The sequence below is a fragment of the Melospiza georgiana genome, chromosome 5 (genome assembly GCF_028018845.1).
Source record: "Melospiza georgiana isolate bMelGeo1 chromosome 5, bMelGeo1.pri, whole genome shotgun sequence".
NCBI lineage: Eukaryota > Metazoa > Chordata > Aves > Passeriformes > Passerellidae > Melospiza > Melospiza georgiana.
The window spans coordinates 36,019,144-36,046,065 of NC_080434.1; the positions used below are offsets into that span (position 1 = coordinate 36,019,144).

Consider the following 26,922-nt stretch of genomic DNA (forward strand, 5'->3'; position numbering starts at 1 on the left):
AATTTTAAATAAAACCAAGTGAGAAAGTAGGTGGAGCTTTGAAATGAAGCACAGGGAGGCTGGAGAAGCACTGAGGAAGTTTAATGCCATCCATTCCTAAACAAATGTGGCTTTAAATGGAGCTGCTATCAGTCTAAAATTCAGAGTTCTCCCCCCTCTGTACACACCAGCTACATCAGGGTCTGGTGAGATTCTCACACCACATTCTCAACACAACAGGAAAAACTAAGTTCGGTACACCTTAAACACACAGATTTTTTCCAAATCCATCCAAGTTTCTGGAAACAGTTTCTTCATCCATTCTTGCAGCTGGGGGACAGGCCACTCCATGTCATCCTAAACAGTAGTGAAAACATTTTTGCCAAAAGGATATTTGGTATTTACATCTGGTCTTTCTTGAGCTCTTAACACTGTACATAAAACCTCTGCACACAGTTAACATACACAACAGTTTATAGGAAATTTTCTACTGCATCCAATATGGTAATAAATATGAATAAAACCTAAGAACTGACAGTACAACAAAAGAGTAAAAGTGTTTTTGACTTGATACTGAAATGCCTTGGTTAAAACCAGAAAAATTACTCTGCTTTTTCCTTGTCAGGCAGCATCAAAAAAAGCGATCAATCCATCTTGATCACAGCCATCCAGAATTTCCAGAAGGAGAGGAACTTTGGTTTTCACATTGGTGCCTTTAAATTTAAATTTATCTATGAAGAGATCTGTGATCATACCTGTAAAGGTAAAATTCCAGGAATTACTATTTATTTTCAGTAGGAGGTATCTCTACTTTTAATTCATGATTATATACCAAGTATTCCAGTTGTTAAAAGAGTTTTTAAAGTTTACGTTCGACTGTAAACAAATCCAAGCCACTTAACTTTGATACATTCTTAAGTGCCATCCTGAATTTGAACACAATCTTTAACCATGTCCATAAAGACAAGAATCATCTAAATATAAGCAGCTGTCTATTTCAGCCATGTCTCTGGATGTTAAGCTCCATTTCAATAAAGCTGAATTGTCAACAAACCATAAAGTCTCTCGAGATGTGCAGGTTGTCTCTTGTACTCCTCCAGCAACTGATCTGCCTCTTCCAAAATGCTGCGGTATTTTGGGAGCAGGAAGTCCAGGTTGCCTTCATGAACTTGTAATTCCTCAAAGACAGTTGAAAATGGTAAGAGCTAACAGCAGGTTAAGTGTTGTAAGAGCAGGTAAGTCAGAAGAAATGAAGCTTAGATATGTCAGAAGGAAGTACTTCAAAGAGAAGACAATCCCCTCGTAAACTAGCAAGTGTTATTTCAGAGTGCCTCATTTTCTAGTCTCCTAATGAAATGCCAGATGTCACTTCATAGACTGGATTCTCAAAATCCTGCTTCTTTCAGCTCTGAGCCAGAACAGGATCACACCACACAGACTCAAGTCTTGACCATACCTTCATTTTTAGAATAAATGAATTCCTAAAAAAGTGTAGCATTCCATGAAGTCTGAAGGGAAAAGTAAACTCTGAAAGTATCACTCAATTTGTGACAGCAGAAAGTTTTGAATGCCTCTTCTAAAAAGCCTCAGTCTATCAGCAGACCAATTTGGGATGGTTGATAGTACAGATCTTTTTATCCTCCAGAGAAAGGCACACTTCTGTTCTAGAAAAGAGGTAATGGTGTTGTGCACTGAGAGTCTGCTGGGGTAACAGCTTTTATCAATCATTAGATTATTTTACTGCCTGTCAATAAGTTCCCATCCAAAAAATGGGTGATTAAAAAATTGGCCAAAGATTTGCTGTCTAAAACAAGCAAGATGTACAACAGATGTACATTGCACAACGACAATGTGCAATAAGAATTAATTCTCTATTATTGTTTAAATCCCTCGTTTGCCCAAAAAATAGTTTCAATCCCAAACCAAGCCCAAGTAAAACCCTTTCAGTGATAATAAAGATTCACACTCGTGTCACACTGGTTCTCACTGGTAGTCAGCTTTTCTGCTATCTGAAGAGCTCTGACAAGTATTTGAATCCCCTAAAAGGACAAAAGAGAACTGGCAGAACATTTTCACCTCCCCTTCCATTAAATAATAAATACCAACTCCATGATGGTGAGCTTTAGACAGGAAAATCTTGGCTCTTGGGGAAAAAAGTCTTAAGAACTGAGATGAGCTGCCCAACTGGTACCTCCCAAAGGCTACTGAGGAAGGTATTAAGCAAAAGATTCAAAAGCAGATGATTTAGAAATTATGGGACACTGGGATGAAGTTCCAAAGCAAAGAAATTGCATCTGGCCTGAATGATCTAAAAAACTATAAATGTTAGTGGGAAGGGAGAAGGAGCTGGAAACTAACAGCAGGCTAGGAGAGAACATCAGACAATAAAGCTGGCTGCCCTCCTACCATCCAATTTAAGCATCTTCAGTAATCCTACATGTTATTCACTAGTTATAGAACAAAAATGAGAATTTTCATTGGAGAAATTTCTCTCCTAGACACTTCAAATACATGCTTTAATTTAATTTAAGGGAACACACCCCACATGACACACACGTGACTTGAGCCATGGTTTAGTATCTGACAGCATAACCCCCCCATATAGATCAAACCCCAAGAATTCAGATACTTACTCTCAAAGCATCTATTAAGTGCACCTTCTTGGCCAGCAGCTGCTGATACTCTAATTTAGGGTGGATAAGCTTTAAGGTGTGCCTCACAGATTCTTCATTTACATCTAGCAGGGAGTAAAAGAGAACCCCAACAAGCAAATGAGTACTACATATTCCATTTATGGGAATAACAAATGAACTGAAGTACAACAAAATAGAGAAATATTTTTACCATATGATATGTTAAGATTAATCTTCCTTTTAGTAGCTTCTTTGGAAAGCACATCTTTGAGGATGGATATTGTAGAGATGTTGTCAGATTTAAAATATCCCTCACCTTTTCTATAAAAGAAGAACAGTTTAAAATACATAAACTTGAACACACATGCATGCATTAGGCTTAGTAATTGTATTTTACCTGTAAGTACTTTCAAGCTGTGTTCCCAGGAAAGTGTTCTGAAAATAAAAGGTGATGCACTCTCCAGCAGGAGTCTTTTCAGGCACCTCAGGCAAGCAAAACACAACCCAGGAGTGAATTTCAGCAAAACTGAACTGGCCTTTGAGCATAAGTGTATTCATGGGCCTGTGGCATTGTGAAATTAAAAGAGAAAAAGGACAGTTAATATCTAAGAAGGACGGACTCTGTTCATGTAAAAAAAGCTCAGTTCCATGTGGTGGTTTCCTTTTAATCAGCACCCTGTAATAAAACAGGTCTCTCCCTAAGTACAGATACATATTGTAGATTGCAGCTATTTTTCTGTACTTCAAAATGCAAAGCTACATGCATATTCAAGTTCTACCGCCCACTAGGCATGTCAGATCTAGGAAAAAAAAACAAGTTGGAAGTTTTTGATGTCCCACTGCAAGTTGTTAAACCTGAAATTTAGGACAAAGGTAAACAACTGACAAGAGCAAATATGACTAAGACAGCCTCAAGAGCTTCCCATGCTGTAAACCTCAGATGTAGCATTTTTATCAAGAACAAGGCATGGTGGAACTCATTTGCACACTGAAGCCTTTGGTATCCTCCCTTCAGTTCTTCAGTTTTGGTTTGAACAAGCAGATCCTTGGAGGCAATATGAGATGTTAGTGAAGTGGGCAAAAATCCATCAGAAACTGTGTAAAATACAAAACTCCTATAACAGAGAGATAAAGTCTTGGCTCAATTTTGGGGCCAAGTTAGCTGTGAGAAAAAAATTAGAGGAAAAGGGTGGAGCAGAGAATGAGGCTGAAACTGAAAACACAGTTACCTACAGAGGAAAGCTTCCTTTCTACCACACCCTCAGCTCAACTAACACATGGGGCTGAACTACAACCCATGGCAGTAAAAGGAAAAATAGCCCCAAAACAAGAGTGGCAAGGAATCCATTTAATCCATTATTTCTATTAGGAAATCCATGAAATGGAACTACAGGCTCAAAAATGTAGGTTAGGGCTTACAAATTCCATACTTAAGTTTACCGAGCAAACATTTCAGCTGCCTTGTGTCATTTTTTCCAAGTGAAAAAAGGTATTGATTTTCCTTTGCACATACCTGTCCTGGTCAATAGAATGAGTTCTCTGGTGAAGTGAAAGTGGCTTAATTTGATATTGAAGAACTTGACAGGTTTTTGGTTGGATTCTTGGAGTTACATATGCTTGAAGTGTCCCGTACTGTCCTTCAATCGAGCGAACCTGCAGAGAGGAAAGAAGAACCCCACAGAGAAGAAGGAAAGGAAAAAGATAATTTTACCACTGTTTGGAAATTTAGTGAATATTCAAAGTATGTTAAAGAAAGCCTCTAGTATTTAGGAATATTTACAGTACTACATTTACTTGATAGTGCCACTATAAACAAAGCAGATGAGTTTTAAAACTAAATGGAGCATAGTCCAGTGAAGTGCTGCTGTATTAGATGAATATTAATAACACCCTCTAACTCTGATCAGTTTTCTGATCAGTTAAAATAAAAAGCCTCAAAAATTGAAAGTTTTATGTAAACATGTATCAGATTAGAAGACTGCAGTAAAAAAGAGAAAACCTCATGCCTGTGGGCATGCTGAGGATTTTCCTAATCAGGATTTCCTTCATTATTTCCTGTGGTGGCTGCCATAAAATGTATGGATTTGGTAGATCCTTAAAAATAAATTCCAAAACACCCACATGCCTTTAAGTATAATAAGCATGGGATGATAGGATTTGCTTCCTCTTCAAAATACAAATTGAGCCTATATTCCCTTGTTAGTTCCCAATGTCATTTCCTTCAAACACTTCAGAGAATAAACAATGCCAGAGCTTTCTTTCCCACACCTCCCTCAGCTTTAAGGTCCACACATTGCCTTCAGAATCCTGTGTTTTCCCAATCTGTGGTGTCCCCATTGCTTTCATCTTAGGGACACTCAAAAAGATCCCAGGCTCTCCTCTGACATATTTTTAGAAGCCCTTAGAAATCCTAAAGACAAATAGAAAGGAACACAAGCCCCAGGTTAGAAGGTCTTAGGAAAAAAACAGCAGTAGAAATTGGACTGATCCACATGGAGAGCTCTTCATTCCAAAGCAGGACTAACCATGAATTTTATGAAACATATTTTTGAGCATTTTACCTTAAGTTCAAGTCTTGTAGTATTTGCTTGGCATCTGTAAGTTGCAAGAAGAAAGTTGCTATTTGGCTGAAAAAAGGAAAAAAAAAAGAATTAAACAGGAAAATAACACAAAATAGGTCTGTGGATTCACAAAATCTCTACTAGTCTTTTTTAACTGTAGCTACGTTACAGTGAAGTTTTTGCTATGCATGCAAAACTGTTTACAAGAGTTAAATACAAAAAAGCAATCCTTGGTTCCCCTGAATGTTCCAATTAGCTTTAATTATGATGGAGTTAAAAAAATAAAATCTCTCTGTAAGGAGAAGTCAACCAAAGCCTCTTACACTCTTTAATATCTCTACAAAGATTACACAGATACCTACTTTTCATCTGAAAAATGCATGTCAGCCCACTCCACTCATCTGCAAAATTAATTCAACTTTCAAAAGCTAAAGCAGGATCAGTAAGAAAATACACCCCAAAAAGCACTAAGTTAATCACCACAAATGGCACAAAACCTAAAATAAAAAGCTGATTTCTGGGAGCTCCAGGGCAGAACAATGATGTGCAAATTCAGTTCTTAAAACTAAAAAGACTGTTAAAAGGGAGAAGATTTTAATAAATCCTAAGGTGGTTTCAGGATTTTCTCCCCAGCCCTCAGTGTCAATAGTAATTCTAACTATTTAAGTCTGTAATTATAACATATAAAAAAAGGCATGCAAACATTTGACTCCGCACACAGCAGAACTGTCACATTCTAAAGATAATTTTTAGGAATTAACTAAGAAATGTAACACTTTTCACCTAAATTACTTGGAAGTAAACATACATGAGTCTATGAAATCCAGAGAAGAGAGCAATACTGAATGTCTCTCACAATCCTCCTCAGGAACAAAAAAAAGGAAGAGAGGAGATATTTTTGCATATTTAGGTTTGCCTTACATCAGGACCTGCCTGTAGCTCCCCATTCTGCAGTATCTCTAAAGAAGCTGTGCTCTCCAAAATTACCAGAGGAGCAGTTTAACTGAATGTATTTTCAATCAGAGATATATACATCCAAGTTCTATTTTTGCTACAATATTAAGGGTTTCCATCATGCCATCTCTCCAGACATCCCCTCTTCAGTTTCACTCACCTCAGAATCACAGCTGCTAAAACTAACAACAGCAGAATTTTTATCCACATCCAGCAAGTCCAGTGGGACATCACTCTGCAGAACACAGGAGGAAGGAAAAAGCAAGAGCTTACATTCCTGAGTAGCTCCAAGTGCATTTATCCTCTGACTGTCATCAAGCTTTGTAAGGAGAGAGAGGCAAGGAGATTGCTTCATCTCAGAGGCAAAAGCCTAACAGACATGCAGCTTACTCCTTAATCCTGGAGTAGCACGATGATCTTGCTCTTATTCCCTTTACAGAGTCCTGAACTCCTGGGGGGCTGCTTTACCACAACCTCAGTGTAAAATCTGTAACTGTCTTTCAGACATGAAAGGTTGATTAAACAATTTCTTTATTTCTCATTTAGCTATGGAAACATCTGATATTATACTGTGACAAATTAGCTGTAGCTTAGCATTGCTCTGTAACATCCTTAATAAAAACAGGATTTTTATAAAGAAGTGAAAAATAAATTCGTACAATACTACTTTCCCATTTGTTATAGAAAAATCACCTCATAAATTCCTCCTTGTCACATTTTTCTCCTCATGCATTTCCCAAAATAGGTAATTCAGTACTGCTACTCTTTCTGACTACCAAAGATGGCATTAATTTCAGCTGATACAGTAGGAGGAATAATTAATTAAGGTGGCTGTAATGGGCAGGACTATTTCTCCCCAGCTGCACACAAATCAGACACTGTTCCACACTGGAAGTGAACAGGTGGCCCATAACATTCTGAAATTAATTTTCCACTACAGAGGGCACTTAACTGGCGAGTGAAGATGTGCACCCCATTTAATTGGTGTTTAAATAAGGATATGCAAAAGCAAACACAAAGTTACAAAGAAATCTTCTGTTACAGCAGCCACTTTGGTCTATTTTGGCAATGTAAAGCTGCTCTGCTCAATATGAATTTGTTGTCTTTTCTCTCCAACAAGCATGTCATGTCCTTAAGATGCTGCAACTTGGCTTTCTGAACTAGAAAGTCTCTGAGTGTTTTATTTATGCATCAAGAAATCCACCAAGAACAAGCCCCACTGACCTGCACCAGGACATTATCTATGGCTGTCTGCACCTCCAAGATGAGGCTGTAGCTGGCATCATCCCTGTTCAGTGTGAACTTGTCATTGACACTGAAGGCAGGTACTGAGGAAACTGCAGTGCTGGAGTGAGAGGACTGCTGGTATTTCTCCCGTTCCTGGAGCACTTTTATCTGCAATTGTTCCAACTCGTTCCTAGAAAAGGAAAACCACTCATAATGTCTTCAAAAAAAGGTAACTATAGAGCTAGACTAGAAATTAAATAGTTTAAACTTGCAAGGCAATCATGTTTATCTCCTGTCCTCCATATTTCAGCCAGAAGTGACTGATGGCTCCCCTTAGATGTACTTAGCAAAGATAAAATATAAACTCTATCACATGGACACGTGGATTTTACATGTTCCTTGCCTAAAGAGGGTTTTGAGACAGAGGAAAGGACAAACTTTTTCCTTGAAGAGTACAATTCATTTTGAATAATATGGTAGTGACTTATTTCCTGCCATCATTTAGAAGCTATAGAGCAGCAAGGAAGAAAGGAATCTTATCTTACTGGCACTGAGGCAGAAAGCATTAAGACATCATGTGAAGGCAAGATAGAAAAAGGCTGTGAAATGAGGCTGCTATTCATTTCTACTTTGAAAAGGTTTGATTCTACTTCTAGATATATTAGTGATAAAGAAAATCCAGTGAGATAAGAAGGAGAGATGACATTTCAGCTTTTAACATTTCCATTCTTCCATTTAAATTTCTTTCTAGCACAATTACCTTAAGGATGAAATCTTGTTCTGCATTTCTTGACTTAATTTAAGTTCTTCACCTGATCCACCTTCTCTATGGACAGGTTCTGTAGTCAGTCCTGTCAGCCAGCCTAAACCAATATATGAAGTTTATATTCCTTATAAGCTAAAAAGAAAATTCTACACTCAGCTATTTTATGTGTGGAGTGATGTTTGTTCCACACACTGGCTAGAGAGAATTGAGCCCAATTTAATCCTTTTTTGTAGGATTAATCCTAGACACAGAGCAGCACTTTTTATGGGTTTCATGCTTAAATTGGAAAACATTACTTTGTCTTCATTAAGTATTTTGAGCAATAAATTCCTTTTTAGCAGTTTTTAACTGAGCAGTTGGATTTTTTCTCACAAATTGAATTACTGGCAGTACTGAAAACAAAATAAAAACTGTTCAATGTGTTTATAGCAAACTAGATGCTGCTCAGTGGGCTTAGAGTTTGGATGTTGATGCTTGAAAAAAGTTATACTTTTGCTTACTAAGTTACATTTATTTCTAAAAGCAAATACTAATTGATTATATTCTGATACCTCAGGTATGATATGCAGAGAAGAATGGGTGCTTACAGCTCCAGTTCTCTGCCAAAATCAGTCTAGCGCACATCCGACCAGAATTCACCTTTGAAAGCCCACAGGGAAACACGGGCTTTTACTTTTCCCCTTCCTTCTATCATCCAGGATCTTGACAACATTCCCACTAAAAGAAGCCACAAAGGACTTAGGGTGCAACAGTACCAAGTACTGCCAATCATACCAACACAATTCATGTGAGGTCAGGTGCAAGGGACTTTTGATCACTCAAAAATGTTTACAAGAAGTACTTGGAACAGCATGATTTCTCAGTAACTGACTGAAGATTGCATCTTGCCAAATGGCATGATTTTCATCACAAGAAGTTTCAATAGGTTAACTTTTAGCACTGAAGGTAATTAAAGGCAGAGAATTAGCAATATTTTAGCTCCCATCAGCTGACAAATGCAGCATGTTTATCATGGTCTCTGTCACAGACAGGCCAATAGCTCAAGGCTTACAGAGGAGCTGCTGGGTTGCCTCACACAGTGGAGCTTCATTTCCAACTAAAATCAAAATCAACTCCATTTAAAGCACTCTGAAGCTGAAAACGAATGAAATTACATAAAACACAGAAAAATAAAATAAAAACATGCTTGTATACTAACACTTTTCATACATATTAAAAAAATCATAAATAATTTGTATAGACATACTCATTAATTCATCACATTAAGGCAGCAGTTGACACCAAAATATAGTCAGCCACTGTGTTACACACGAGGAATATCTTAAGATCTAAAATCCTCACAGTTTAAATGCAGTAAACTTTTTTAAAGTGTAAATATTAAATCAGAAGAAATCTTCTCAACACAAAATTTTAAGAGATGTGAGTTGCACTAACAACATAACCTGTTTCATTTTATCACCTCACCACACATGGCATTTGTGTCAATGACATGAAGCTTACCTGAATATGTTGCTGCTAAAATTTCATCATAGCCATCTTTTCCCACACAGCCACCCTGGATTGATGAAATGCTCTCTGACAAAGCCTTCAAATAAACACATTCAAGCAGAGGGAAATATCACTGCACTCATTTTAGAAGTTTTTGGATGATTCTATTCCACATAGCAAACATATTGAAAAGTTGAATGCAAAACACTGATAGACAGTGTTGTTCCAGCAGAAATTAGCAATCTGACTGAAGTGAAATGATCCCTCTGGATCCAATTACTATTTTAAACAATTGATACCAAAGTAATTATGCTCAGTGAAGCCCTGGCAGCTTCCATTTATTAACCTGTAAATCACAGACTATGCACAACACTCTTGGGTTTTTCACTCAGAAAGCAACTCTGGATTAGGTTTCACCCAGCAGTCAACTAAGCCAAAACTTGAACACTCTCTACATTATTTTGATTTTTGCTCTCTACATTGTTTTGATTTTTGCTCAAATCACAACTACTTCACTTTCTGATTCTTACATATTACCATACTGATTTCAAGTTCATATTGTCAATGTTACAAACCTCTTAAATTAAAACCAAACCACATATTTTAGCAGTAACGATCCTGTAAATTTTGAAATACTGATTTTTATTTTTAATTAATGAGTTGGGTTTTTTTCAGCAGAGTATGAAGAATGAGGACTTACATAATCATGTCGAAGGACAGGATCATCAGCACTCTCAAAGTTATAAATCTCTATCATTCCATCATCTCGTCCAACAAGTAATTCCTTAACTCCATCTCCCAGAATGTCAAAACTATCAATGCACAGAATACCTAATGAAGAAGAAAACAATGCCATTTGCTTCATCTTTATCAGTTTCTGATACAATAATACACAGGCCACACTCAGTTACACAAAACAGAGTCCTGGCCAGCTTTTAGTGAGATTTCTGGATAAGTCCTCAAAGCTGAAGTCCCTCCCCTGTGCTTCAGACTCAAGGTAAACTTTTTTGGTGCCATATTTCACAGAAAGACTAAGGACATACTAAGAAGCATTTTAAGAAAATAATGTGGTGATAACTCTTATAATTAAATAAAAATGTATTTATACATTCCATTCCTGATCTTGTCCTTTACAAAGCAGTAGGGGCTAACAGATGCTCCAGAGGCAGCACACCAAGGCTAAAACTGGGAAAGTTTTGATCAGTTATTGTGGAGACACATTCTACCTTCAGACAAAACCCTTTACTATGACTCTTAGAGACCTTAAAACCACTGAACATCTGATAAGTTTGGCAGGTGTGTTTGCCAATTATACACACACTTAGAAAAATTACAAATATCTCAACTGAATTTGAATCAACACTGTTTTACAAACACCACTTTAAAAATAGTGTAAAAACAAAAGTTTGCTACAATACTGGAAATTATATGAACACAAAATCCAAAGCAAGACAAACTGATTAAAATTATTTGTCAGAAAATCAGAAGACTTAAAGATACCTTAGTCATGTTAGTATCACATACTGATATAACCACAATGACATAATCATACTATTCCTCCAGAGTTATCTATGAATAAGATTTCCTGATTACCCTACTCTTAACAAAGCCTCAGGTATGCTGGAAAGCTAAAGAGTGAGAAATTGAGACACATGACATACCTCCTCTCTTCTTTTCATTTCCAATTTCCCACCTTGGTATTGCCTTGGTACCAGTAATCTGGGTGACACCCAATTTCCCATCAGAAGTCCCATACACAATTTCTTCCCCAGAATCACCTGAACACAGAAACTGAATTTAGAATTGATAAAATCAAGCACACCAACTTCAAAATGTTGTGTAGTTACACTCTGCAGCCCATGGGAAAAGAAAACACTGAATTAGTAATGGAACTGTCAGGCTTCAAAGCTGAAAACAAATCCATGAAAACTGCACCCATCCTGGTCATTTCCTTGTGGCTATCACTATTCTGTGTTTGGCTGCACCCTGCACTTGAGTTCTGCCTAAAAACCAGTCAGTATTTATTACTATGTATTTCATCAAAGTTAGGCTGAAGTATAAAGGCTATTCAATGGACTTGACAGAAGAAAACCAGAGAAATCCTTTCCAAACACACACCCAGCAGTGAATGTTGTGCCAAAATCTCAGCAATTAAGAACTACTGTTCTAAACCAGCTCTGGATGTTTGTCACACAACCTAACTGAAACTAAATTAAGCACCAGATTAACACCCTAAAGAGATTTCTATGAGGATAGAGCAGATTAGCAGGAAGGATGATCAAAACTATTTTAAGTTTGAACCTTCCAGGCTCAGTTTATGTCAGCTCTACTCAATATTCTCATCCATCCATGTATTCCAGTTATGGAAATCCATGTGTAAGGGAAACACAAACCCAAAATCTGAACATGGCCCCCAAAAGTCCAGTTTGTTTTTACACAATGAGACCTCAGACCTCACTAGTGTTGTAAGAGGCCTTCAATTAAATGTGAATATAATTTAGAACTGTCTAAAAGTCATATCTCTATGTCTATTTATATGTAAAAGAATTACCTTGCATAGTCACTTTTCTGCTGCATTTTTAGCATCAGCTTGAAAATCAAGATAAAATAACTAAAACAAGCTACATAATCTTAAAAATACAGTAAAACAGTATTATTAATTACATGTATATTCAAATTCTTATTACCCCCATTTCCATTGCTCAGAGCAAGAACAGCAGGTGGTCCAGGAAGTTCTACTTCATACAGCAAATTGGATCCCTGAAGATAAAGAAAACAATCTTCAATTAATTTGTTAAAAGAATCCCCCAAAACAAGAAAAAAAAAGGAACTCCAAAACACCAGCCACATACCAAACCAATGTCCCACAATGACAAAATTATTACAGATCATACTAAAAGGTAACATTTACTTATTCAAACTCCTATGAGAAAACCATTTCTAAGCCTAAAACAGGGTGAAGTCTGTAGAAATAAAACATAGGACTATTGAAATGTTTCCTGGATCATTTTAAATGATAATACTCATCTAGCAATTTAATTTGTTAAACAGCTTAGTATCACTCAAGACTTGTCGCAACAGTAATTGATGAGAGAAAGAATTCCCAAAGTGATAAAAACTTCAGGAAATTAAATGAGTATGTGAGCACTTTTAGTTACAAGGGACCAATTTGTCATCAACTTCCACCTATGAATCCCAAAGCCTGTTTACAGTGGTTTCATTAATCCTCATTTTTTACAAGTTTATGATAATGATTTTCCTTTAAAAAAAACAGCAGAAAGGGAATGTACTAGCAGCAACACTCCCAAGTAAGGCACAATACACTAATCCTTATGATGTTTAAGCCCTGTTCCCTTAATAATCAGTCCAATTCCATAGCATCCATGCATAAAACATAAAGAAGGAGACATTTGAACCTGTAACATCCTGAGCACTCTGTCCTGACATGCAAGCACCGGTGTGATGCAGCTCACTTTGTCTACAGGAAGGCAGAGAACATCATTGATTTTATCTCCTGAGAGGAAGTAGTGCTGGTCCTTGCAGTCACAGTAATGGTTATAGATGTAGCTTGCACAGAGAAAGAGATCTGCTCCTGAAATGTGCCTGAGGAGAAGAAAACACTTCCTGTAGCATCTTGCTGCAGCAAGAGTCCTTTATGCTTTTATGTCCTACTATGCTCACAGCTCCAAGGTATTATGGGCCCCTGCAAGCTGTTCCAGCTTTTAGAGTTCCTTATAAATACTAAAACCATGTGGTTTCTACAGCTCTCACATTTCCACTCCTATCTTCAGGTAAATCCCTAAGAATATCTTTATAGAAATTTCATTATTATATTTTTTATGCTGATTTGTCCATGGCAGCATCTTACAACACAATCCAAAAGAGATTTTGCTCCAGGAGCTCTGTGGACAGGACACACTGTGGCAATAACCCCAGCTCTGCTCACACAGTGTGTGAGCCTCCAGACCACTCCCAATTCCCCCCACATTTCCAAGATATCCCCAATTCCTCCTACAGGTCGCAGCACAAGCTGAAGCTGGACTGGCACTTAGTGTCACCTACACAATATGCTTAAAATTATCGCATAAAATCATAAACTAACAATCTGCTAGAGCTCTCAAAAATGCAAATTATCATACATACATAGCTTTGATGCTTTCAGTAAGGTTAGTTTCAAAGGAAAGAAACTGCTTCCCTCTTTTTGTGAAACCTCTGACTTCAGATCCTATAGCCACAAAAATTTTCTCTTGTGGTGTATTAAGAGCTCCTCCCAGCTCCAGTCTGGAGATCTTTTGTCCTGGCAGTGTCTTGAACACTGGCTGTCAACAAAAAAGCAATTTTGATCAATCACAATATTATATTTCTGCTAATCTTTTAACATAAAGGATAACAAATTGACTTTCAATTTCTGGCAAAACTAAGATGCAATGGGTTGTACACTGACAAAAATAATCTGTGTATTTATTTCAGAGTCACAGAGTAACAAAGCATTTTATGAGCAAAGAAATACAAAAAAGCTTTACAACATAGTAAATTATGACTTCATTGTTATTAATTCATCCATAGGGAAAATTCAGCACTGCTGTCAACTGTGTTATTTGTGGTTTGTTTTTTATTTTAAAGAACAACAAATACACACACACTCTCTCACATGTTACATTCTTATTCCAAAAGTCTACATTGATTTATTTGTATTGCTATAGAATACTTATGAGCTAACCATCAACTTGGAGAACAAAACCTGTGAAATAAAGTTATTTTTTATTGAGCTGGGCATGAAAAGCAATCAGTTTGTCCAAATCCCTAAGGTGATTTAATGAATCTCTGCAGGTTTTTGTCCCATTGTAATAACTGTGTATGTGCCCAGGTTTAAGCCCAACTTGGCTGAAGTGCAAAATGTGTGGATATTACGTTTCTTTCACATTACTTTTTGACTATAACTGTGGAGAATCCTGTGCTTGAACAGGCACGAGATCAGCATTCCCTCACCAAGTTAGGCATCAGTCCACAGCTCTACCAAGACACCTTCCACTGGCATCTTATTTGCCACATGAATAAATAAGGGACTTCCAAAGTTCACTGGGAAGAACATTCCAAAACCAAAATTTTAAATGGAACATTTCCACTTACCACAGCTTCGCCCTTTTTTATGCCAAAGCACGTAACGACCCCATCCTGATCTCCAACAACCACCTTCAAAAGTACAATACATTGTTATTTTTTGTTACACACACCAGCTGTGGTTTTAAATAATGCTTTACCTGTATTCATAGAATCACAGAATGGTTTGGCTTGGAAGGGACCTTAAAGATCTCTCAGCTCCAGCCCCCTGCCAGTGATAGGGACACTTTCCACCACCCCAGGTTCCTCAAGTTCCATCCAACCTGACCTTGAACTCTTCCAGGGATGGGGCAGCCACAGCTTCTCTGGGCAACCTGTGCCAGTACCTCATCACCCTTACAGGGAATAACTTTTTCCTAATATTTAATCTAAACCTACTCTTGTCAGTGTGAAGCCATTCCCCCTTGCCTGGTCACTATATGCTACTGTAAATAGCCCCTCTGTTATAAGATTAATTATATTTTCTAGACTATTTAATTACATACTTTAAAGTATACTTTAAAGATCTATATAAAATGCTAGAAATATGATGTAGAGCAGCAGCTCAAGGACAGGCATTTACAATCCTTTTCCTGCTTCTACTTGTAAACGTCAGCAACCATGAGATGAAGACGTACTTGGGAAAAGTTGTGTTTTCACACTAAGACTTTATTACCGAGGGGAAAAAAATGCAGCTCTTTTTATTGTGTTTCCCTAACAAGGTTGCCTTAATTAAATTAAGAAATACTTAAAAATAAATGTTTTATAGACTCATTAAGGTTGGAAAAGACCTTTAAGATCATGAAGTTCAACTATCAAGTTGTCACTATTACTCTAACTCCTAAACTGGCACTCCACCCAGTGCCAGATCCAGACACCTCTTAAACACCTCCAGGGATGGTGACTCCACCAGCTCCCTGGGCAGCCTGTTCCAATGCTTGACCATCCTAACAGTAATGGTACTACTTCAGGTAACATATCAGGTATAACAGTAATGGTACTACTTCAGGTAATATACCAGGTATAACAGTAATGTTATTGCATCTCAGCTTCAGGCCATTTCCTCTAGGCTTAAATGTTAGTATAACCAAAATAGAGAAATGTGGAAGAACTCCCTTGTGGTTTCAGCAATGCTGGGAACTACAAAAATTCCTTCCTGGTTCTGAAGGTTTCCAATCACAAAGTCAGATTTTTTTTCTCTTTTTCTCCAAAATAAGGTTTTCCAAACCCCCCAAATGGGGTTGCACAGTCTTTCCCTATAACGTCCTGTATCTAAGGAAATCTGGAGTTGATTAACGCTAGGATGAGGCAGAGGACAGGAGAGGCAGCGAAGCACCAGGCGCTCGGTACCTTCTGCGTGGCCTTCTTGCCGGAGGCGGGCAGCAGCCTCATCGTCTTCTGCGCCGTCACTCCCACCTGTGGATGCAAGAGACGCTGCACAGCGGGGCCCGGAGCGCCGGGACGCGCCTCGGGCAGCGCGCAGGCCCCGCCGCACGGCGGCCCCTCGGCCCCGGGCGGGCCGTGCCGCCTGGTTCCCTTGCCGGGGCGCTGCCGGCGCTGCCGTGCCCACCTGCAGGTAATCCACGCGTGCCAGGCTCGGCTCCATCGCTCCGCCGGACGCGCGTCCCTCCCGCGGGCACGGCGCGCCCGCCGCCCGTCACCGCGGCAACCTCCACGCGGGGCCCGCCTCTCATTGGCTGGGCGGGCGGACGGTGGGCGGGGACTCGGCCAGAAGGGCGCGGCGATTGGCTGCAAGGCGCCGGGGCGGGGTGAGGGGCGGGCAGAGCCGGGAGCGCCCCGGAGCGGCTCCCGCGGGAACGACCCCGAGGGCGATCCCGGGCTCGGTGCCGAACGTGCGGGAGGAATGGTTTGTTTAACAACGAAGCCAAAAGTATCTGCCCTGCACGGGGTCCGAGTTAAAAAAATAAATCCTTTCTCTCCGAAGGGTAAATACACTGAATTAAGAAAGGGTCGGCGCGAGTACGTGAATACACAGACATGTTAAATAACGCTGCTGCCATCACATTGCCACTTACCTGGTTCTCAGCAATTCCATGAGTTCTGGGCTTACACGCGTTACTAGCACCACTAATAAAGAACAAAGATTTCAAGTAATCCCCCACTCATCTCTAGTTGGTTTATTGTAGTATGAAAAATCCTATTTTGTACCTGGACACTGCAAGGAACAGAATATTATGCTGTGTCTGTTAATTTTTTGTCTTGCAAATTTAGTGCAAAGAATTCTCCATATGTAATCATAAACCTGTTAAAATATCAGCAATCGATACCATTATACCTTTTTAATGCATAAATGCAAAAAAAAAAATGTTATGATAGTTCTTGCTTTTAGACAATTAAAATGAAGAGAGCAATCTTTTTGTGGTGAGTTAAAAGTTCCTAAGACTAAATTCCAGAGAAGCTGTACATAAAGTTATTTAGTGCTAAAAATCTACAATACATTTTTTTCAAGTATAAGATACTGAAATATTATTGCCAATAAATAGTTGTGCTGTCATTGAAGCCACGGTTCCTTTGTTGAATCATTCACATCTCAGCATATTGGGATTTAGTTTCTCACTGAGTTTATGTATTAAAATTGCCAGCTCTTCTGTTGCTTGGGACTTATCCTCCAACAGTTCATAGCGAAGACTGGAGATATCCTGTTTGATTTCCTTTAATTCACCTGCATTAATAACAGAAAGAAACACTCAGTAGTAAAGTTTGACATTCAGTGAATACTCTCCTGTTAAGCCACATCAGTGCCTCTTTCAGATTATCATCCCAAAATGTTCATGAGAGCAGGTATAGGATGGGTCAGGAGGATTTACCTCATCCTCATTCTCAGTGAGATGTGTCTCCAGCCCTAATAGCACCTAAGGCATTTTAACAGTCCATTGGGGTCTTACACTATGCTCCATGTATATATACAACACCAAAGATTCCCAAAGGGCTGTACAAAGGTTAATGAATTAATCACACCAACTCTGCTGAACAGCTGGTAAATATTAGTATCCCCTTTTTAGAGAGAAAAGGAAAAGAGGTTTTTTCTGAAGAGGTGTGCCAAAATCACAAGGAAAAGTGTGGCAGAGCTGGCAGTAAAACTCACAGCTTCTGAGTCTCTCTCCTCTTCCTTACCAACATCCTTGGAATTAGAAAAAGTCAACCAATTTAACATGATGTTATATTTTGACACAAATACAAAAAACACATTTAAACAAAGACAGCTGTCAAAGCCAGGCTTATAATAATCAGCAGCATGTATTGCTTTGTAGGATATTCAGTTCAAGAGCAAAGGCCTTTAAAAATGTTCAAATCTGTTCTTCCAGCAAGTGTGAGGGACGTGAATTCCTACACAGCACCTGCCTCGGGAAATGATTTGTCATGTACAAAATACAAGAGTATGAAGAGGCACCTAAATTCTCTAGTGATGGAGAGCAGGGAAAAATCTCTAGACTTTTGTTAAAGTAGTTCTAGTACAGAAATGCCAATGTTTTCTCTTTAGGCTACAGCAGACTCCAAGAATTCTGTCTTCAGAGGCTGGGTCTGTGCTTTGGGTACAATGAGATGCTCAAGACACAGAGCACTTGGCTAGCAGCTGAAGAGTGATACTCAAGAACTCAAGGGTTACTTGCCCTCTACAAAACCTGGTGCCAAAGCCAGAACCATGATGTCAGTAAACCCTGATTCTTCTGTGCTGTCTTTCTAATTTAAACACATCTCTCTCAACACCAAAGTGGCATCAGGGACCTGGAAAGGGCTGGCTCTGCTGGTGACAGAACAGTTTTTTCATCAGTCACTAGGTAGATGATTTCCTACATCACAGAGCAGGAACAGGAGGAAAGCAGTGGGAATTCAGGAGAGCAGCACACTGAGAGGATTCACTTTTAGGAGCCTGTCTGCTTTTGTCACTGACAATCACAGCTCTGTACATCCACACAGGATGGGGAAGTGTCAGGATAACAGTCAGTGCACAATGCTTGCCTTTTGAAGGCACTGAGGGGGATTTAATTTAATCTTTTTTGCTCCCTGCTTCTTGCTGAAGAGAGTTATAGGTAAGCAGAGAGCAACTAAGGAGCCAAACAGAAGCTTTGCTGCCTTAGCTGAGAGCTGAGCAGCCCTTTCAGGCCCCTCACACCACACATGCACACAGCTGCCTGATGCTGCCGTGCCCGTAAAGCATCTTCTGACCCCAGCCTGTCCATCACTGCATCACTCTATTGCTTGATAGCATTCCAGCTAGAGTTTTTGTTTGGGGATCTGCCCAGAGCACAGGGGTTTCCTTGTTGGACTGCAGGCCTGAGTTTCATTCCTAGAAGATTGGAGAGAAGAGGACAACCTTTGCCATAATCTCATCCCAGTGGTGAGTTAGGGTGTGCAACTGGAGCAAGCACCTCTCACATCTGCCAGAGAGCTCACATCCACTGTTTCTCAAAAGGTCTCCCACTAAAATAGAGGCTACATTTGTCATTTTTTGTCACCATGCAGCTGACTGTAGAGTTTTGTTTAATGATGGGCAGCTTCAGAGGTGATTATTCCTCACAGCTTTATGAAGGGAGGACAAATAGTTCATGGTGTAAAGTGGTAAATTGTGTGCAATTGTGTATTCAGTTGAATGAAACAGAGAGGAAGATCCTGCAGCTTTGATTAGGACTCTGGAAGTGTGAATACAGTTAATGGCTCCTTCACAGATATCCTCTGTGCATTGTCTGTGCTCTCATTTTATATCTGTAAAACAGGAGCCATAATATTTCTCAGTTCTACTTCTTTAGTCCTAGTTTTCCATTTTTTGATGACATGGGCATACTTTCCATTACTTCCTGAGCCTCGGTGCATGTGAAATACAAACAATCCCTCTTTTCACTCAAAACCCCCATGCATCAGTGTAATACTGGCTCCTAATACAACATGAAAAAAGCTGCCTCTGAATATTGCAGTCTCTTTCTTACCTTCATTGACTTCATCATTTTCTTTGTCCACTTGTGCTTTCAGAACGTAGCGTTTTATCAGTCTCTTCATTATTTGCTGCCAGATTAAAACAGTTCTATAATCAGCTGAGATTATATAATTAAACATTGTTCATTTTTCTTTCTTAGCTCTCTCTGTCACACCAGCCTAAGAGAAAGAATGAGCAGCCCCAGATGAAGTACTTGCCTCAAATGGAGGCATGCTGAGCAAGGAAGGGAACAGCCAACCTACTCAGCTTTCACATCCCTTACCCAAAACCCCATTTCAGATATTCCTTCACCAGTTTCAGATGTTTGCTCCTCACATGTTCCCAAGGGGGACATCAAAGACCAATTTTAAGTACTGCATGAGCTAGTCTTGAAATGCTTCAAATAATGGGCTTGGACAATAACTATGTTTTTTTTCAAGGAGCATCCTAGAGTTTGATTTCTACAGGAGGTTTTATTTCTCTGGTGAAGGCAAACTGTACTTGAAGCACAAAATTCTGCAAGAACCTTCTCACAGTTCTATTATTCAGGACAGTGGTCATTGTATGTGCTTACCTGATAGCGTGTTGGCTGATTGAGAATGCTGTTAAAACTGTGGGATTCAAAAACTCTGGAATTTGACTGAGTGAAAAGGTTTAACTAGGAAGAAATAAGACAAAATTAAAACAAATTATGGAACACAAAGTTAGGATTCAGGTCCATTATTATATTTTAAAGACATGTTGTTCCATCTTTTAATATATCAGAGTATTATTTTTTAAAAAATGAGATTGCCTTGAATTCTATGTTGGTTTTGTTTTGTTTTTTTAATGCTGATAATTTTGGCCATCCTGTTCTGAGGAAATAGGCTTAAAGCATCTTTAATCAATATTCAAGTAACTACTTGTAGGAATTATTTGCATCTTTGAATACTCATAAATTTTTCTTTTAATTGTGTTTCCCCAGATTTGGTTGTTCTAATAAAATTTAAGTCTATTTCTTGTTTTATGCAGTCTGAAATAGAGATTTATTGCTATAAATGATTAATTACTCTACTAGCATCAGAAGCATGGATTACAGGCTAAAACTAAAAAGAAAAGAAGACAGGTGGAACAGACACACAATTCTTTCCTGCAATGAAAAGATCTCAGAACCTACCCTTGATTTGGAGTTTCCCATTCCCATTTCAATGTCCTTCTGTAGCCGTCTCCTCCTGCACTTGGAAAAGTTAATGATCCTCATGATGAAATAGAAAAAAGATTTGGGGCTTGGTACAAGACTGAAGGGTGGAGGTAATGTTTTTCCATCATCAAAATATGACAGCCAAAGTTTAGAACGAGCAAACTTCCACTCCACATCACTGTCATCCTGTGTTGGGAAATAAAACAGATGATGCTCTTGGTTTTTGTGAAGTGCAAACGTTCTTTCAAAGAAGCTGCTTTGAAAGATCTTTGTGGTTTGAGATAAAATATTATACTCTTGCTAATAAGACTTCCAGCAGTTCTGCAGAAATGCAACCACTTCACTTAGTCTATTTTAACCAAATTTCAGTTCTCTTTATGGCAACATTTGATTGAGAATACTTAGTTCAAGAACATGAAGCATTTAAGCAAGCCTAATTTTTGCATCAAGTGAAAGCCAACATATAAACTCCCTGCTATTCAAAGTGGAACTTTCAGGGGTTTTTCAAGCCTTGTTTTTCTTATTAAAGTGGTCACATGGGCTTGGTACTTGCACAAGTGTTGAAGTATCAGGCTCAAGGCAAAAAAATGGCTTAAAATGGTAGTGCTCACAGTTTTTTACATAACCAGGACAAGTAACTCCAATTTACAATGGAGTATAGAAAATGCAAACTTTGTGGTCCTGAAGAAATTGTGTTAAACACTGACAAACCTATTTTGTCCTCACAGATTCTTACTGAAGTATTCCAAGGCTGGATTATAACTAGTTTTCTCTCCTGAATTCCCTAATATTCCCCAGAACTCATTGAAAAGACTGGGAATGACGTATCCATTTGTACACCATGTCTTAGATAATTGTTCTTCCTGTTTGTGTGGGCGTGTGCCTGCATCTGTGTGAATGTAGTACTCTTTGAACTCAGGGTCTGGAAAACTGGCACTATAAATACACTTTTACTTTCATTTCAGCAGCCTGAGATTTATTTTTGAAACCCAAGTATCTTCAATACTACACATTTTCTGATTTGTTTTTTCACTGCAGTTGGATGCCAAGTACAATGTGTACACAACATGAGATAAACTTGTTTAGATCCTGTGAGGTTCTGCAGCTTGGCTGAGTTGTTAGATAGTCAACCTTCTTCATTTTGTGATATCTTTTCCTGTGGTAATCTCTTTGTACTTTTTGCATACCACTGAAATAATTCCTATTAATTCTGTCCTTTTTACAGCATAACAGACGAGAACAACTTGGAAAAGAGAACCCACCTCAATTTCTTGATATGAACTGTTGATCATGGCAATCAGCATGTTGAGCAGAACCACCACCATTGTGACATTGTATATGCCATAAAGAACATAACCAATGTTCTCAATGAACTTGTGATCGTATTTGAGGACAACAGAGGTTACTTCAGACAAGCCAAATATTGACCAAAATAAGGTCTTGAAACTTTCTTCCACTCTGTAGGAAAAAAAAGAGGAAGGCATTATTACTAACTACACAAAGAAATAGAAAAGTTATGTTTACAGTGACTGATAAACAACCTCAATTAATTTGTTTGTGAACCAGAGCACTTATCAAAACAACAAACATGCAAGGAAGCATTTTCCACAGCACTTTTCATTTGTCCTCTGTGCTCCACCTATCCATCACAGCTAATAGAGCTGTAACAATACATGCAGAACAACAGGAACTAGAAAGGTATTTTATATCAAGTAATATTTTCTTCCAATTGGTAGCCCACAAGTCTATGTGACTGAAATATATACAGGTGAAATTATTTCAGGCTGAAATGAAAGTTTCCATTATACAAACAGGGAACAATTGCTCTTTTGTGTTCTGCTTTCTGAGGTCTTCAGTTTTATTTTAATGCTAACAGAGAGCACACAATGTCTCACAGACTTTGTTATCTTAATGAAAAACCTGAAAGTTTTGATTGGCTTTTTACTTACAATGAAACCTCATACTTACGTCGTAAAGGCTGGGTTCAGTTTAGCTCCAAGGTAGTAGGAGTACAGTATGAACATTCCAATCATAAATGCAAGAAATACCATAATAAAAAGGACCATAAACTTGAAGATGTCCTTAACAGTCCTTCCAAGGGAGATCTGCAAGGGCCCAAAACTCTCATTTGCAGGCAGGATGTAGGCAATCCGAGAAAAGCTGAGAACAACAGCAATTGCATAAAGGCCTTCAGATATTATCTGAGGATCAGATGGGAGCCATTTATCTCTAGCTGGAAGATATGAAACACAGGGGTTACTCATTCATCACAATCTTGAGGAATAAACTTTGATAGGACTTTCCCATTAACATGCCTGAATTTAGTTGAGACAAATATTTGAAGAGTCTAACAGTTGCTGCTCTATTCCTTTTTCATTTAAGTCACAAATTATGAGTTACATTACCTTCTGTTAGAAGAAAAGTGACTTGAAGAAACATGACATTTTCTTCTGCAGTTTGCATTTTAACCTGAACTACACAGTAACTAACTTTTACTGCATTTTTGCCTCTATTAGCTATCTTAACAAGCACTATGCTAAAGCAGGGAAATTTATTCCTATTTGGTCTTTTATTGATGGGCAGTTAAGTGCTGCCTGATTAACAATTTCATATACTAGTCACAACAAGCTTATTCTTTTTTATTCTTTTTGCAGGATATAACCTAGCTCCCATAGTGACCATAAAGATTTTTGTCAATTACCTCAAAAGAAATAGGATTGTGGGTTTTACACACAATGTGCACAGAAACAATTGAGTTATACAGAAATTCATAAATTACTATGTGAATTCACACACCATTTTAGCAGAGCAACACTGAATTAAAATGTGTTTCATATCAAAATACCCTGTGTTTCTAAATGTGTATTTACATATGCACAATGGTTATATTCAGATATTACATTCAGTACACAATATTCAGATTGGTTATACTGCAATTAAGGTAAGGAACAAAACCAAGTCTGCTGTTACAATATATTGAAGCCCATCCTAAAATACTCTGTCAGCAGCATTTTCTTGTGTTGTAAATACAGGTGAATCACACCTTTATGGACAATTTCTGCACTGCAATAAGTATTTTGCAGTTTTATTCTATTTAAACAGACAGGAGGAAATGCTGATAGATGCTTATGAACATGAATAACTATCAAACAACTGAATCAAAAAATAGAGAAAGGAATCACATCAATATTTTCATCTGTTGTGCAATTAGCTAAGAATAAAATATAACTTCCAAATATTTAAAATCAAGGGGGTCAAATTTAGCTCTAGGGTAAAGAGAGGCTTCTAAATGCATCCTTCAAGCTTTTTCCATGTTTGGAAGAAAAACTAAGCTCACCATAAGTAAAGTATTCAATTTCTGGAGGAAGTGTGACCTCGGAGAGGTCATTCTCCTCAATGTAGTTGTCCACATACTGTTGTGCTTTTGTGGCCTGAAGGAATGCCAGGAGCCTGGCTGTGAAAGCAGCAATAAAAATGGACAGCATCCCAAAATCCAGAACATTCCATAACTGCAAGATGTATTCCCTGGGTCCTTCCAGCCACAGCTCTTTGCATTCTGACCACATCATACCTGCAACAAGAAATGAAAAAGCACAGCAGTGTTTGCCCAACTGTGGTCATTTAAATTCCCTGCATTCTCCCATTTCATGGAAGTGGATGATACCAGTGGAGCAGGGATTCACTTATTTGCAGTATCACAGCCTCATCACTAAGGTTATTCTCTCTTGGTTTCAACAGGGTTGATCAAATAGCAAAGTATTAATTGAGATTAATTAATGGAAACATAGTTCAGACATCACCCCACAGAGGGTAGAGTAGAACCCTGACTTTTCAGTGAAAGTATTGTGGCTAAACAACAAAACCTCTGTAATTGCAAAGTAGAAAAAATAAGGTGTGGGGGAAATACATCCTCTTACTCTCTTAGCATTTACATTCCTAAGCCACTTCGGAATCAGAGGGTTTAATTTTTCCACAAGAACACAATTACCCAATAACACAGATGACCAAATATAAGAGGCACAATTATACTACTGTTTTTCCACTTTACAGAAAGTGATTCTTTTCAGCATAGAAAGTGGAATTTGGCTATGTGTAATTTGGTTTTCTCAGTTAAACTTCTTCTCAGAAATTAATTTGTGTGGATTTAATCCAGATCACAGCCTCACCATAACCATGAGATGCATTTGTTGTGAATCAAGACTCTTGATTCAAAGAGGCTTCTTAGGGAAAATAAAAACCCAAGAAAAAGCAAAATCACAACCCCACAAACTTTTTCTTGTTTCTCTGGCTGTGTAATTCAAAGGGGCTGCTGCTGCCATCCCAACTACACTCGGAGCAGCCACACATTGGACTGGAAAACCCCAGTCCTTGCCTTCGGTCACATAAAGAGAAAAAGCCGTAACTCCCAAAAGGCAGCATGCAAGTGATACTCACCTCCTCCCCTGACACAGTTTAGGATGAAATTATTCAAAATCTGTTCTAATGTCATCTTATCTGCCCTAAAGGTTTATAGTTGCTGCACACAGCAGCTGGATCAAAGCTTTGGGACCTGGGCTTCTCTCCTCCCTTTCAGAATTTTTATTTGCAGGAGAACAGGAAGATGAAGGGGCAATATACCTACCAAGAACCCACACCATGATCAGCATTTCTGTCCAGGTGAACTGGGTGGTCTTCACCCTAAAGATCTGCTTGGGGTAATCAGTGACAGTGACATTGGGCAGCGTGGTTATGCCCTCGAATCTGTCTGAAGCATTGAACACCAGCAGGCCTAGGAAAATAATGAAGGATGCTGCATGTGCCACAAATTTCATAAATGGGCTTCGAAGAATTCTTCCAAGCTGCAAAGGCAGAATGAAAGCAGTCACTCAGTTTTCTCAAAGAAACACCAGGCATTCCAGAAGCATAAATGGGCACTCAGAGCGCAGGACAGCCAGAAACCTCATTCTTAAAAGATATCCTTCCAAGAGCACTCAGCTGTGGTGCTTTGCCATTTCAGACAAAAGGCTCCCACAGGGGAGCCTTCCAGAGTGTGTTGTTCTGTTAGTGAGTGCTCATGATACTCCACAAGCTCTAGATGGCAATGTTTGAGGGGAAACACTGCAAGGAGCTGCAAATGTACCGTGGCCGTGACCAGGAAGAATTTGTAAAGCAAGTTCAGGGAAAGATAAATTTTTCAAATCTCCAACTCCAGCAAAACATTTTCCCTAACAACAAGGGAGTATTATTAACTTTTCTATAACTACAGCTATAGGAAGAATTAGTTGTTTTCTTATGTCTGGTTACTATATTTCATTCACAGAACACATGTTCAGAGCTCTAAGTGCCAAGATAAGTTCCTGTGTCTATCAAAACTAACGACTGTTCCACAAAATGGACTAAAGAAGATAAGATCAGAAATATTAGTTGTTTTATAAATAAATTCAGCAGGTTTAATTCACATCTGCACCTACTAAAAGAAGAAAACAGCAGCAGCAGGGGAAGTCTGTCTGCACCAGAAGAGGGGACCAGCATCTTACAGAAGATCACATGAGCTTTCTTATTTCAAGGAATTGTTTTCCTTGAAATTTGGGTCAGCTACTATGAACTAAGCAAACCAGCACACATTAAACTGCACTTACTACCTGGGCAAACAATCTCAGGTTCCCTTCCTGCTCCTGACCTTTAGAAGGCATTTTGTAATTGCAATATCCAACCACTGACCTGAATGTATAGCACTTTTATTTGACATGAGCACTGAGGAAAAACATCAGATGTTTCTGCTACTGGGAATTAGAGCTCAAGGACAAATGTCACTTTTCCATATTAGACACCAGCTATAAATACATTAAGATATTCCTATTATTTGGAGCTGTGAGGAATATATTTACTAAAGATATTAATAGAAAGTGACATTTCAGAGAATAATGAGAGTAACAATTACACCATTTTCATAAAGGTTTATCTTCAAAGTAAATAAATATTTAACCCAGAGAAAAGATCAGGTTCCCTTCAAATATGTAGATGAGAAAAACCTTATCCTCTTTGAGATGAACTAAAAGAATGAAATATAAAATAAACTCACAATTCTTTGCTTTACACTTGCTAGGGAAATAAAACTGAAA

At 38.5% G+C, this 26,922-nt stretch overlaps 2 protein-coding genes across 2 annotated transcripts in view; both read right to left on the bottom strand.

The window, feature by feature from the left end:
• Positions 1-66: 66 nt before the first annotated feature.
• On the bottom strand, positions 67-16,373 carry BBS7 (Bardet-Biedl syndrome 7). The gene is made up of 19 exons (XM_058023812.1): positions 16,279-16,373; positions 16,059-16,124; positions 14,739-14,801; positions 13,752-13,927; positions 13,025-13,211; positions 12,296-12,368; positions 11,270-11,386; positions 10,309-10,439; positions 9,621-9,705; positions 8,115-8,217; positions 7,352-7,544; positions 6,288-6,362; positions 5,174-5,239; positions 4,126-4,265; positions 3,010-3,174; positions 2,824-2,933; positions 2,613-2,716; positions 1,034-1,157; positions 67-734 (listed from the first exon to the last, which is right to left on the bottom strand). Exons 1-19 carry the CDS (start codon positions 16,312-16,314, stop codon positions 601-603), a joined length of 2,148 nt encoding a protein of 715 aa, XP_057879795.1. The 5' UTR covers positions 16,315-16,373; the 3' UTR covers positions 67-600.
• A 461-nt stretch (positions 16,374-16,834) lies between these two features.
• TRPC3 (transient receptor potential cation channel subfamily C member 3) overlaps positions 16,835-26,922 on the bottom strand; it is a 32,863-nt gene continuing 22,775 nt past the window's right edge. The window contains exons 5-12 of the mRNA XM_058023811.1: positions 25,443-25,659; positions 24,159-24,392; positions 22,790-23,054; positions 22,084-22,279; positions 20,798-21,007; positions 20,216-20,299; positions 19,655-19,730; positions 16,835-17,391 (exon numbers count right to left, since the gene is read on the bottom strand). Of these exons, the coding sequence (XP_057879794.1) occupies positions 17,249-17,391; positions 19,655-19,730; positions 20,216-20,299; positions 20,798-21,007; positions 22,084-22,279; positions 22,790-23,054; positions 24,159-24,392; positions 25,443-25,659 (1,425 nt within the window). The 3' untranslated portion in view covers positions 16,835-17,248. The remainder of the gene's footprint in view (positions 17,392-19,654; positions 19,731-20,215; positions 20,300-20,797; positions 21,008-22,083; positions 22,280-22,789; positions 23,055-24,158; positions 24,393-25,442; positions 25,660-26,922) is intronic.